The 14,732-nt window shown below is 46.6% G+C and overlaps 1 protein-coding gene across 4 annotated transcripts in view; it reads left to right on the top strand.

Moving 5' to 3' along the window:
* The window catches only part of AGAP1 (ArfGAP with GTPase domain, ankyrin repeat and PH domain 1), a 1,166,515-nt gene that overhangs the window by 1,045,257 nt on the left and 106,526 nt on the right, over positions 1-14,732 (top strand). For all 4 annotated transcript variants that reach the window (XM_078681380.1, XM_078681378.1, XM_078681379.1 and 1 more), the window contains 2 exons: positions 3,045-3,135; positions 10,699-10,921. In XM_078681380.1, coding sequence (XP_078537506.1) covers positions 3,045-3,135; positions 10,699-10,921 — 314 coding nt within the window. The remainder of the gene's footprint in view (positions 1-3,044; positions 3,136-10,698; positions 10,922-14,732) is intronic.

Below are 14,732 nucleotides of genomic sequence, written 5' to 3'. Positions count from 1 at the left end.
TCGATCCTACGATTGACTACGAGAGCACACAGCCTTTCCTTTCAGGGGCATGTTAAGCAGGGGGAACTGGAGAGGAGCATACCCTGCAAGGCTTGCCCACGGATAGGAGTATGGGGCTCATCACTTGGGACTTTCTTGGTGCTCCCCAGGCCCGGTTCTAGCGGGTGGGCCGGGTAGGCCGGGCCCACCCAAACTTTGGCCTGGCCCACCCAAACATAAACCTTGGCCCTGGCAGTGACGTCAGCAAGGCCAGCAGAATATGGCCAATGCAAGTTAAAACGTTCTTCGAACGTTATCTTTCTTTAGGACTTGCGTGATTGGGCCTGGGCTCGCACCCCCAATCACGCATCTCCTATTAGGCAGGTGGGCTGTGTCCTCGCCCACTCGTGCAGGTACATTAGGGGCACGGCGAAGGGGACAAATCCTTTCGTTGGAACTGGATTTGTGTACCGTCCTTGTGCGTGGATAATTAATTCTTTTCAGCTGGTGAAGAGGAGTTTGTTTTGCCGATTCGTTTTCCTGACCCCTTGAGCTGTTTGTTTATCTGATCTGGCTGGGACAGAGTTCGTAAGGAGCAGGTAAGAGAATGTGTGGCTATTGTGTTTTTTAAATCTGTGAGAAAGACATACTTAGAACGCCGTGTATATTTCATTTACATCGTGTGTTTAAATCGTTGGTATCATTCATGAGTGGTTCTGCAAGGATGCACGACAACTAAATGTCCAGATAACCTTGGGGGTTGTTGATCTTGCTGGAGAGCGTTCTTTTTTTGGTTTGTAGTATTTAAATGCAACAGAACTGTAGTTAACGTGGATAGCTCAGTGGGTTACTGCCTTTGTCACAGAGATCCTTTGATTCAGAAGATACAACCAGAATGGTATAATTAGATTTTTTTTTTTTGTATTGCTAGTTAGTTCGAATTTTCCCAGTATTTCATTATTCTAATGTTGCAATTCAGAGTTTGGGCAGATATAATTTCTAATCAGTAGAGCCAACCACTGGGGTATGCTTTAAATCCTGTGTTTGTGGATTCTCCATTCCCAACCCTCTTAATACATATTGCCCAGCAGCATGGATGAGATGTGATTCCTACACCTGGTAATCCTCATTAGCTTATGTGGCATTCCCTATAGGCTGATTTGGATACTTTTATGAATCATTGTGTCTGCATAATGTGTGTGTGATGTACAGTACTGTGATACCCTACACTACGAGTTGCGGTATACAAGAAATAAAATGCATATGAGAGAGGGGCTATGAAATGATGATGGGCTCTGTTGGAGGGTGGCAATGAGGGAATCCGAGGGGGACATCATGAGGGGTGGAGATACGGAGAGATGGGAGGCACTGGTGGAGGTAGTTTGTGAGGGAGTCTGAAGAGGAGGTCATGGGGGAGGGGCTTTGGAGTGATGAGGCACTGGTGGAGGGTGGTAGGAAGGGCGTCTGAGGAGGAGGGATGAGGGGCACTGGTGGAGGGGTAGGAAGGGAGTCTGAGGAGGAGATCATGAGGAGGAGTTGCTTGGAGTGATGATGGGCACTGGTGGAGGGTGGTAGGGAGGGAGTCTGAGGAGGCGGTCATGAGGGGGGTTGCTTTGGAGGGATGGGCACTGGTGGAGGGTGGTAGGGAGGGAGTCTGAGGAGGAGGTCATGAGGGGCACTGGTGGAGGGTGGTAGGGAGGGAGTCTGATAAGGCGGTCTTGAGGGGGGTTGCTTTGGAGTGATGGGCACTGGTGGAGGGTGGTAGGGAGGGAGTCTGATGAGGAGGTCATGACTGAAAGGGGCTAAGGAGAGATTAAGTGCACTGTTGGGGGTTGGTAGGGAGGGAGTCTGAGGAGGCGGTCATGAGGGGGGTAGCATTGGAGTGATGGGCACTGGTGGAGGGTGGTAGGGAGGGAGTCTGAGGAGGTCATGAGGCAGAGGGGCTTTGGAGTGATGAGGGGCACTGGTGAAGGGTGGGAGGGAGTCTGAGGAGGAGGTAATGGGGAGGGGCTATGGAGCGCTGAGGGGCACTGGTGGAGGGTGGTAGGGAGGGAGTCTGAGGAGGAGGTGATGAGGGGAAGAGGCTACGGAGAGATGAAGGCCAGTGTTGGAGGATGGCAATGAGGGAATCCGAGGAGGGGGGAGGTCATGGGGAGGAGCTACGGAGAGATGAGGGGCACTGGTGGAGGGTGGTAGTGGGGGAGTCTGGGAGGAGGGTGGCAATGAGGGAATCCGATGAGGTCATGGGGGAGGTGCTTTGGAGCGATGAGGGACACTGGTGGAGGGTGGCAGTGAGGGACTCAGGAGGAGGTCAATGGGGGTGGGGTTATGGAGCGATGAGGGGCACTGGTGGAGGGTATTTGTGTGGGAGTCTGAGGAGGTGGTCATGGGGAGGGGCTTTGGAGTGATGAGGGACACTGGTGGAGGGTGGTAGGGAGGGAGTCTGACGAGGAGGTCATGAATGAAAGGGGCTAAGGAGAGATGAAGTGCACTGTTGGAGGGTGGTAGTAAAGGTGTCTACCGAGTAAGAGGTCAGTGGTGGGACACCAATAAATTGGTCTTACTTTCAAATAACGCTCCATGTACACACAAAAGCAATCCGTTGTATCATGCTGCCTGTTTGCAAGTACATATGATGTAATCTAGGGCTTGTAGGCTACCTCCAGAAGCGACACATTGAGCCCGCAGTGGCCCACCCAAATGCGCCCTTGGCCCACCCAAACAAAAATTCCTGGAGCCGGGCCTGGTGCTCCCTCTCCCAAAGTGAGGTTACGGAAGGAGGCGCAAGGGAGCCGCCCAAGTCCCAGACAGTGGCGCTGGAACAGAGGTGCTCTGTTACTCATCTTCAGGAAGTTATTAAATGTGATTAAATTATCACATCAGTTTCTTAATAAAGGCGTATTCCCACTTCAGATTGTGTCTGTAATAAGAAAAAAAAGTTTTAAAAAAAATAAAGTCCTTGATAGGGAGATTGTTTCCCCCATTATATATTTATTATGTATCGAAAACCTTTCATACCTTCTTGTAAATGCTTAATTTCTACTTCCCATCTTTTTCTTTTCCAGTCTCGGATAGCAAGCCAGAACGAAGCCCTGGCCCTCCAGTCAATCCGAAACATCCGAGGCAACACTCAGTGCGTGGACTGTGACATGCAGAGTAAGTACCCTCCTGTAATGAACGTGGCAGGGGGCTCCCCTCGGTGCTGCCTTTTGTCAATTGTAAATTCATATAATGAATCTCATTTCTTTTCTAATTGTAAATATTACTAATTTTGAAATGACCGATGCAGTAACTGTTGGTTGTTTACTGTGGTAAGCCAAACGAGCTGTGATCCAGTCTAGCTGTACAAACGTCAAAAGGCTGCATTCATTACAGTCAAACATTTATAACTTATATCAGAATATTTATAACCCAAGTTACAGTGTCAGCCAGAACTGATTCCAGACGTTAGCCCTTTGTCTCACTTAAATTTAACTTGTGGGTACCCGTATCTGTGCGTGGCTTTCCAGCATGTCTTTTGGGGATGGTCCTGGGCCTCTGAAATCCTCCTCCTGAACTCAGCCATTCGGGGCCACTGAACTCCAGTCCGCGTGAAGGGCCACCACTCGACCCCCAACACTAGCCTCCTTGGAGGATAGAAGGGGCTAGGAAGAAGTCTCTTGGAGTAATTGATCGCCATGATTGCAAATTCTTAGACAAGGTGCATAACTGTGTGGATTATCTCACTGAAGTAATATACTTTCCCATACCATGTTGTTCTCAAAGCACTTGCTGATCTCGAAGTGTGATAAAAAGTATGTTCACAACAAACATTATGACCTTGATGTCCTCTTCAAACTGCAGAGCAAGAAACATTCCTAGCAGTTTAGATGTCTCAGTGGGTTGAACGTTGGCTGCTGGCATCTCGTCTGACCTGTCGGTTACCGGTCTGAATATCGGTACTGTCAACTCAGCCTTTCTTGCTTGTGAGGTTGATAATTGTGCATTTATCATGCCTATTTGGGATTTAACGTGCTTAGAAATGGCACTAAGTTGATTATAAAGGGCTATGTAATAAATGAGGTAGTGAAGCTGATGAGGTGCATGATTCCAAAAAGGCCAAACTAGGAATGTTACACTGTGGCTGTGATGAAAAGTGATATACCCTGCTGGCATGAGAAGAAATCATCACATATACAACTGAAGTCTACATGGTAAAGTATAATATTTGGCATTGGTATCCGTGTTGCTCTTTTTCAATTTCACTTCACAAAATAATACTGGTAATCATGACTCAAATGCTTACGGCCTGGTTCACTTGAATTTCTTTCTCCGTTACCCGAAACATACATTCTGCCTAGTGCCGTGATGAAGGGAGAAAGTATATGCGAAATATTTTGCACTAACCCTGTGGGATATTACTTATTGTTCCTGAGTACCATGTTTCTTTGACTCGAGCAAGGTCTAGTTTATTGCCCTTCTTAAACAGCCTGAACCCTAAGATGCTGCCATGTTGAAATGGCTGGGGGTGGCTGGTGAAGTCTGAGCCTTTTGCAAGACGCTCAGCTATTTCCCTGCATTGAATTGGAGCTTTGTCACTTCCACAATACTAAAAACATCTTGGCAGCTGGGTGGTGTAACATATTGCCCACCACTGAAGAATGGAGCATTACAACACATGCGCTCCTTGATCTCTCTGTCCGATTTGATTTGGTTTTCTTTGTTGTCTGTTTTGGAAACTTGAGCCAACATGTATGATGATCTGAGGGCCAGTATCTTTTAGTTTTATTTCAGAACCCAGAAATGTGTTTTATACCTCCTCACTCGTGACATGCCAAAACAAATTGCCATGCTCCCCAATGTTGTTTAGTCATTAATTAAATATACAAATTGACTCCCCTCTATAACTTGATGTTACAATGACAGTTCATAATAAATATTCCATACCTCTCTGTTCCGAGAGTCACTTCTATAGACAACTCCTAAAACAATTCAAAAAGTGTTAAACCAATTTATTAACTCACAAAAAGTGATTAATAATCACACATAGAATTCATAGATTAAAAATAATTTTATACACATAACCTAATCAAACCATAATTTTGCACAATCTTCATAAACATCCTAATAGTCTTGACACAGATTTTCGGTGGAAGCTTGGTTCACACCACCTTCTTCAAGGCCAATCAAACGCAATTTCAAAACCACACACACTGTAGTATCTCTTTCCCAAGTGCCGCGGTGCAAACCCGCAATTCAGTTCACACACAGTTAGTGGCATCATTTTGACTGGCTCGCCAAAGGGCTCGCGGTTGAAACTCTTGAATCCTTATTTCTGTATTGCACTGGTATAGTATATTTTTTTGTCCTTGTGTCTTTATTGATGCTGGTCTTGACAATTAAAACCTCGGAAGAATCCAGAGAGATCTTTACTGCACGCTGTGCGACTTGACTTGCTACGTTTATGTGGGACTCCTGCTTTCTGTCCGGGCGTACTGCCTGGATGCATTTCGCTCCCTTGACGTTTATCGAAGGATTTGATATGGTGTTTAAAATAGGAGAAGTCCATGGTTGCAACTATAAATACATAGATATATATTGTATTACTTTCCCTTTCCTTATTACTAGCTTCTAAACAATTTGATTTTACTCTGGCTGCATATATTTTCGTTGTAATGCTTTTTTATGCTAACGTGCCTATTTGAAAGCAGTTCAATAGTGGAAGACACTCCTAATCGACCCACAAAATAGGCAGACGAATAATAATGTTGACCTGCCTCTTTGTGTTTTTAATGCTCGTTTCCCACCTATGAAAGCTCTGAAAACCTCCTGGTTTTATCTCTGGCCGCAGCCAGACTGATCTTTGAGAAATGGTTGAAGTAGGGTTTCTGGTTCTCCAGTATAGGTCTACACTCTTATTATTTCGTATCAGTTCTGAACAAGCCAAGAAGAGCATATCAAGGAGGGTCCTCGTTTTCTAGTCAGAATGGTCTATGTAGGAAGGGATTGACAGTATGTTGGACTTCAGATCTTCGGGTTTGCAAATATGGGAAAGCTGTGTAGCCTCATCCTCAATAGGAAGTGCTTTCCCTACACCTCCTAAAGATAGGGAATCCAAGAAGCTGGACCATCTTGGGAAGAAGTTTTCTTCCACCAGCTTAGGACTGCGGTCAGTGAACACCGCATGTCTCTTGCCGTTACACACATTCAATGTGGGACACGGTTGCGCAAATGCTGCTACAATGCCCAGAGGAGGCCCGGGCCATGCTTGCCTGCACTGTTGCTGAGGGTCGAGCCACCCAGCCCCTTCGGGGATGTGGGACCCAGCGTTGTGGGTCCGGGGTGCAGAGGGCGGGTTAGTCAACCAATGCCCCCGTGCAGGTGCCTCCAAACCTTCCTAGTCTGACTTTTCAGGGCCACCAGTTGCCAGTGGGTGGCAGATTCCGCCATCACCTCCCCCACTAGCACAACATCACGTTGGACAGGTGGGTTTTACAAGTAGTCCAAAGGGGCTACTCCCTCCCCTTTGATACTACCCCTCCTTCCATGCCACCAACACTACATTGCATGTCGGAGGTTCAATTGGCCCTTCTCCGTCAGGAAGTTACGGCTCTCTTGGCCAAAGGAGCTATCGAGCGAGTTCCTGTGCCAGAAGTAGGTCATGGTTGTTATTCCCACTACTTCCTGGTACCCAAGAAGGACAAAGGCCTGCGTCCTATCTTGGATCGCAGGGACGTCAACCGCTTCCTCTGGAAGGAGAAGTTCAAAATGTTGACATTGGCTCAAGTCCTGTCTGCCCTCGACCCTGGAGATTGGATGGTAGAGTTGGACTTGCAGGAGACCTATTTCCACATTCCCGTCCTGTTAGCCCACAGGTGTTACCTAAGGTTCATGGTGGGCCACGAGTATTTTCAGTTTACCATGCTCCCCTTTGGCCTTACCCCTGAAGTGTTCACAAAAGTGATGGCAGTGGTCGCAGCTCATCTACGCAGATCAGGGGTTCCAGTCTTCCCCTATCTTGACGACTGGCTGTTGAAGGCAAGCTCGCCCCAAGCTGTCGTCCCCCACCTCCAGACTATGGCGGGACTCCTGCTATCGCTAAGGTTCACAACGTCCTGAAGTCACACCTGATTCCCTCAGAAGCTAATTTTCATCGGAGCAGTTCTGGATACAGCGGAGTTTCGGACTTATCCTCCCGGGCAGCGAGTCCGGGATATTCGGGCTATAATACTGATGTTTCAGCCTCTATCCCGGATTTCGGTGAGAATGACCCAGAGGCTGCTGGGCCTCATGGCCTCCTGCATCCTGCAGATGTATCATGCCATGTGGCATATGCGGGCTCTGCATTTGGACCTGAAGTTCCAGTGGGCTCAGCATCAGGGGAATCTTTCCGATTGCGTCCAGATCTCGGAGGGCAGTGCACACCAATTGCAGTGGTGGCTAACATACCTGGACTGGGTCAACGGCAGATCCCTCTCCCTTCCCCAACCAGAGTTCACAGTGGTGACAGATGTGTCACTTCTGGGATGGGGCCGTGGACCCTATGCCAAATGGCTCTTTTCCTTTGGACGTGGGTGGAACATCAGGGCATGTCCCTGGTGGTTCAACATCTGATATGGCTTTCCGCCTATACCACTTCTGCCCAGGGTGCTGAAAAAGATCAAGCCTGATCGGCCCAAGTCATTCTTGTGGCTCCGGACTGGGCACGAAGAGTCTGGTGTTCAGTGCTCTTGAACATGGCCATCGATCCTCCGATCAGACTGCCTCATCGGTCAGTATCTTCTGTTGCAGCAGCACGGGACGGTCCTTCACCCGAACCTGCTCCACCTCCTTGCGTGGAGATTGAGCTGCGACAGTTGACAGCTTTCAACCTCCCTCCCAAAGTCTGTAATGTCATCTTGGCAGCCAGGTGCCCTTCTACTAAAACAGTATACGCCTGTAGTGGGAACATATTTGTGGCATGGTGCTCAGCAAAGGCTGTGGATCCCCATCCTGCCCCTCTTTCTGAGGGTCTCCCCTTCATACTTTCTTTGGCCCAGCAGGGCTCTGCTCTGGGCACCCTTAATGGCTATTTTCAGCCATTTCAACTTTCTTCACCTCACTGATCAGCCTTCTCTTTTCAAGTCCCCTATTGTAAATAGGTTTCTTAAGGGCATACCCACATCTTTCCTCCAATTCTTTTCGTAATGCCACAGTGGGACTTCAATCTGATCTTAACTTAACTTATGTGCGCTCCTTTCGAGCCACTACATAATTGTCCTCTCAGACTCTTGACTTTAAAAACTGCTCTTCTGGATACCATCACCTCTGCTCGCAGGGTGAGTGAACTTCAGGCTCTATCTTCAAAACCTCCTTTCCTTGCTGTCCATCCAGACAAGGTTGTCGATCTTGGCCTAGGGAGAGGTGTGGCGCCGCGGCCAGGGCGACTGACGCTGGAAGCTGGGGACCACGGTTCGATCCCCGGCTCCGGCGGCAGGTTAGCCCAGCACCATGTGACTCTGGGCAATAGCTCGCTTAATCTTCCCGACGGCCCCCAGCGCCTAGAGACCCTTACGGGTGATTCTGCGCTTTACAAATGTGGACTTTACTTTACTTTACTTTACTTTTCTACCTAAAGTGGTTACTTGTTTCCACATAGGACAGACCATCACTTTGCCCACCTTCTTCCCGCCCCCACATCCTCCCAAGGAGGAGGAAAGACTCCACCGTCTGGATCCTCCAAAACGTGTATTATCATTTTATCTGGATCGCACAAAACAATTCCGGGTGGACGATCAACTCTTTGTTGGCTATGTGGGTGCCAAGAAAGGTCGGGCCGTGCAAAAACAGACCATCTCTCGATGGGTCGTCCTTTGCATTAAGATCTGTTATTCCTTGGCGAAAAAGGACCCGCTGATAGGACTGCGCACCCATTCCACCATGGCGATAGCAGCCACTACTGCTTTGGGACGTGAAGTCCCCCTCTGTGACATCTACCAGGCAGCCACGTGGGCATAACTGTACACGTTCACTAAACATTACTGCCTAGAAGCCAAGTCAGGAGACACTGCTTCTCTGGCTGTTCAGTTCTCCAGGACTTTCTGGTGTGAACTTAGTTTGCAGACCCACCTCCGGGGTTGGTATTGCTGGTGTATCTATTCTAAGGTAAGGAATCTACAACTAATAGTCTCTTTCAGATGAACAAGTTACTTACCTACTTTAACGATATATCTGTAAGAGACATACATAGGTTAGAGATACCTTACCGCACCACCCATCCTCCCCATTCTGCGAACTGACTTCTAGACTAAGGGACTCCCTTTCAGGGCCACAGTTTTGTGCACCAGTGGTCAGTGTCTTGCATGGCTCTGCATTTCTGGCGTGGAATGTCATGTAAAAGAACTGACGTTAGCCCGCAGGAGCAGCGTCTAAGTAGATACCGCAACGTCATCCCGGCGATCACGAAGAGCGCGGAGTCGACCGATGCCACCGATCGATGCGCAGGGGTACTGCTGAGATAACATTTTCCGGATCCAGTCTGACGCCTGGGGGTAATTCTAAGGTAAGGAATCTATAACTAATATATGTCTCGGACAGATAGATTGTTACCGAAGGTAAGTAACTTGTTCATTTACCTTCCCCCGCTTCACTACTTCATACTACAAGTGGCCACTGCTGACATATAGCATATTAACAGTACTACCAGTTGAGCTACAATTTGAGTAACATACCATGTTGGTAACGAGCTCCTGAAGGAGAAGAAATGTTCATGCACAGAGAGAAGAGTTTATAGAAGATTCCTGGGATCTCATAGAGAAGAAATGGGCTCCAGAGGGGGTATTCTGTACGAGACTTGGTGAATGGAGGAGATCAGACGGTAAAGAAGAGGTGGCAAAAGGGGCAGAGAAAGTAAAACAAGTTGATAGTTTGAGGACTCAGAAAAGGAAATACACGAGTGAAGAAAGAAAGGGTAGCGGGCCCTGGTAGCTATATGAGCCTCTTGTTGGAGGAAGAAGTCATGGTGATGCTCCTAGAATATGAGGAACAAAAGAAAAGGTTAGACTGGATCATCACCGCCTAAAATCTGTTCTTTTTCAAAGCTAGGAGACCCTGAGAAACTGGGGGAATGTTTTTTGCTGTTACTGCAGATTTTTTTAAATCTGTACAATTTTTTTTATTTACCTGCATGTAAAAAGAGTTGAAGTATGTCTTACTTTTCTTACGTTGTTGTACTTTGTGTTCCTCATTGTGTGAGCAGTTTCTTTTGCAAAGTGAAGCAGTGAGACTTCTGTTGCTCAAGGCACGGCTATCGCTTGCTTTGGGTTCAGGTTGACAATCAAAATAAATATGAACAAAATTAGTTACCTATTACACATAACAATGTTTTAGCTGAACTGTTGTAAAATGTAAATTTAAAATCCCCTTCTCCAGACATACACATTTTTTCAGACTAAATTAACTTGTATGTTTATATATTTTGAGTGTACACCTTGGTTTTGTATTAGCCGTTCAGTCATGTGACAAACACAGACGTCCATGACCAATATCCCCACCAATAACATATGCTGGTGCAGCAATTTGTTTTATAAATTGACAGGTTTTGACTTCCGGCTTCACTGACTTCTTTTAGGCACAGTGGTATATTCTGTGATTGGAGTGGACATGTATGATTTTACTACTTCTTGGTGCACAGCTTCTCAGGCTCCTTTTAAGTGAATCCATTTCTGACTCTGCTTCCTATCTTCCTCTCTTGTCCCCCAGATCCAGATTGGGCCAGTTTGAATCTGGGTGCGCTGATGTGCATTGAATGCTCAGGGATCCATCGAAACCTCGGCACACACCTATCCCGCGTCCGCTCCCTGGACTTGGATGACTGGACCATGGAGCTGATCAAAGTCATGTCATCAATTGGCAATGAGCTGGCAAACAGTATCTGGGAGGGAAGCAGTCAGGGACGCATGAAGCCCTCCTCGGACTCCACAAGGTAAGTCCAACAAATGTCTGCTGCATGTGTATTGTAAATGGTGAAGGCTTTCTGAGCTGCACACCTTTATTATACTGCAATGGACCATGACAACCTGACTTGAAGGTGTGAACAAATAGTTTTAAGTCTCTTAAAGTACAATAAAATGTAAACATTTCTCATGAAGGGGATGTCTAGGTAAGTTATCTCTTTCCTGAACCATGTGTGGATACCTCTTTGTTTGGCACCAGTGTGATGCTAAAGGGAGAAGAAGGTCCTTGAGGCCAGCTGACCACCTTTCTTTAACTGCATTGGAAAGCGACATTCTGACTTGGATTTGAGTGAAAACACCAGCCATGTTTCATGTTTGAAAGTGAGAACCAAGACAGCTTTTCTACTCTAAGTGCCACGGGCCTAAAAATGAAATGTGTCACACCTGTATAAGAGGAGTGTCGGATTTTCAGTGTCCCCTTTTGTCAAATGTGGGAGTATCATCTGGATGAAATTTTGCTACTGCTGCTAAAAAAAATAATAATGAAAGAATGCAAGATCATTTGTACGATCCCCCTTGCAAATGGAGTCAAATATGGTGATTCGCAAAGATTCTTGTAAAGTCTTCTCTCAAACAGTGTGGTGGAGGTGTCCTCATATGGATTTAAGCCTGACCAAAGTCTTAGGCAAGCTATCTGGCCCTAGTGTATTGCTAAGTTTACTTATGTGCTTTTTCTCTTCTATTCACAACCTGTGAGTTCCGCCAAATACCTAGTGGTGGACACCAAAAATCTTGTGAATTTCCCCAGGCATCAGATTGAATCAAAAAGCTTTCATAGCAATTCCCTTGCACGTTGGCAGATGACGTACGCAAGGCAGTCTTCTCTCCGAGATGTCTTACGTCGGCATTGGGTTTGGGACTCCTGTACACCTATCCACCTCTCCTTTCCTGCCCAGCCTGCTGAAAAAGATCAGGAAAGACCAGGCCCAATTCATCCTAATGGCCTTGGGCTGGATGAGGAGAATGTGTTCTGCTGACTTCTTGGCCATGAGCAGATGTTCTCCAATTCGGCTCCCCATTCAGGAGGAAATTCTGATGCAGCAGCAGGGTTGAGTCTTCCACCCAAGCCTGCACAACCTACACCTCCATGCTTTAGTGATGGTGAAGGCCGGTGAGACAGTCATTATGACCTCCTTCTCCGATTCCCCTCTACCACAAGGCTAAAGTACCCCTCATCACTACATAGCCCCACCCTCGCAAGCATTTTATTTATTTTAAAGCACTGGCAAAGGCTGGCTTTACTACTAAGAATGTATATCTACCAAAATGAACCCTTTTCAGCAACATTAGGAATAGATAATGAAAGACTGGGCAACAAAATAACATCCTAACCTATTTTGTGCAGTTTGCATGCAGCTCTTGACAGTTCATAACAGTCACTGTTCTATATTAGGGTTGTATCTTGGCTCCTGAGGTAACAAATGGATCTTGGTGACAAAAGAAGTTATCCACTCAGCTATCCACATAAAATCCAGATGTGATCGGCACGGTATGCTCAACGGCGGCCCGTGCAGGTAAGAGCGGTGTCGGGGGGAGTGTCGGGGGGGGGGGGATTTCGACGAGACAATGACTAGGGAAAAGTCATTATTTATTTAATTTTCCCTCGTCATAGTCTGTCGAAATCCCTCCCACCCGGCCCCACAGCTCTTACCTGTGCAGGCCGCGGCTGGGTATGCTTTCTTTGCAGCAGGCATATTAATCCTGTGTGCTACTTTATGACGAGTCAAAACTGCCACTAGACAAAACTCTGATCTCTCGGTCTAGCAGGAGCATTAATCACAAGAGTTATCTTGACATTTTTGTTCGCGCTGAAAGCTGGACACACAAGGAACTCTTCAGCAGGTGTTTTTAAATCGTCAGTTATTGCTAACCACAGCACCCTGTTGACGTCAGCATCCCCTTTCCCAGACCAGGGACCAGTGTGGTCGCACTGCCCTAAAGCCGGCCCTGGCAGCGACAGCGGATGGCAATTTGACCTTCCTCCTGAAGTGATTGGGATCATCTTGGTAGCCAGGCATCCATCTAGCAAATCTGTTTACTCCGGACTCTGGAGAAGTTTTTTGTCTGTTGTTTCTCTCAGCACATCCAACCCCTGAATGCGTAGTTATCAGATATTCTCTTATTTTGTCTGTTTTTAGCCTAGGAAGGCCTTGCTGTGGCAACAGTTAAAGGTTACCTTTTGGCTTTCTTACGTGTACTTGATCAGCCATCCGTCTTCAAATCACCTGTTGGGAGGCGTGTTCTGAAGGGGTTGATCCACATGTTCCTACCAACACTATCTGTAATACCGCAGTTGGATCTTAAAAATGTGCACTCCCTTTGAACAGATGCACAGTTGTCCTCTTTGCCTGCTTACTTTCAAAATGACATTAATGTTCACCTTACAATCGGCCAGGTGAGTAACTGAAATTCAGGCATTGTCTGTAGTTACTCCATACACATTATTTTCCCCAGATAAATTGGTCCTTCGGACATAAACAGCATTCCTGCCCAAAGCATTCACACAATTTTTACATAGGGCAAACCATCACATTGCTGGCTTTTTATGCTCCGCCTCTTCCTTTCAAGGAGTAAGAACGGCTCCTAGCCTCGACCCTTAGAGGCTGAACCAGGGAGTACAGACGATCAACTTTTCACTGGTTTCTGTGAAGCAAGGAAAGGTAAAGCTGTGCAAAACGGTACCATCTCCAGATGAATTGTTTTGTATTAGGATCTGCTATTGGGCTAGCCAAGAACCAGCCCACAGATGGCTTGCATGCTCATTCCACCATTCCTAAGGCTGTGCACAGTGCGCCAGTTCTGGACATTTGCCTGGCTGCCACATGGGTGTCTCGCCACACGTTCACAAAGCATTACTAGCTGGATAGCCAGGTCAGGTGTTGATGGGCACTTTGCCTGATCAGTCCTGCAGGATTTCCTGGCCCAGAATTATCACTACAAAATGTATGTGCCCATGACCCCCAGGTGACCACTGCATTAAGAGCCAACCCGTAATAAAGGACCTGTTTGCAGATTGTATGACATATGGAAATGCTTTGCTCTAATGTTAGGAACAGCCTCCAGACAAGTGTGCTATCCCTTTAATTTCCCTATGTGTGTTCCTGCCAATATGTTACATTCCCTTTATTCAACATCGTTTATGGTACAGCTGTTATATGCAGTATTTGCACTCTTATTGTTGTAACAACAGTGTACATTCATGTAAGAAAACATTCAGACATTAACTGAAAATGAAATTAAATGCGGTTACAGTGGTGGGTGATGTCGGAGTGTAGGAAACAACTATGTTTGCTCCACTACCAGAACCTATCGGAAAAACACATGGTAGGATTGAAGGAATTCGAAAAATTGTTGAAGAGGGAATGATCACAGCAAACATTCAGGTCAAGCAGAATGGGGAAATGTCTGCCTTTTTGAGATTAAGGCAGCTAGTGATTAGTTCAGATACAATTTGATTAGCTGTGTTTCAACCTCTCTGAAGAACTAAAGAGGGGGGTTGATTCTTAACGAATTAAAAATAAGAGCAGTTGCACCCGTTTATAAAAAAAAAAACAAGAATGTTTCAAGGTGTGAGACATTATGAATGTGGTTGTCTCAAGCTGTAGAGAGTGTCTTCGCAAGTCCTTGGAGCTTTCTTAAATGCTTAAATAATCCCCTGAATTTCATCCCCTTTGCATGTCATCTCAGCTTTGAATGGGTTAAACAGGTTACTGAATGATCCCGGTCCTCCAGTGTCAGTTTCTGACACAAATGGAGTGATGTAGTGATAGAAGAAGGAAA

Source organism: Lissotriton helveticus, chromosome 3_1 (genome assembly GCF_964261635.1).
Source record: "Lissotriton helveticus chromosome 3_1, aLisHel1.1, whole genome shotgun sequence".
Lineage (NCBI taxonomy): Eukaryota > Metazoa > Chordata > Amphibia > Caudata > Salamandridae > Lissotriton > Lissotriton helveticus.
This window is presented reverse-complemented; position numbering and strand designations above follow the sequence as displayed.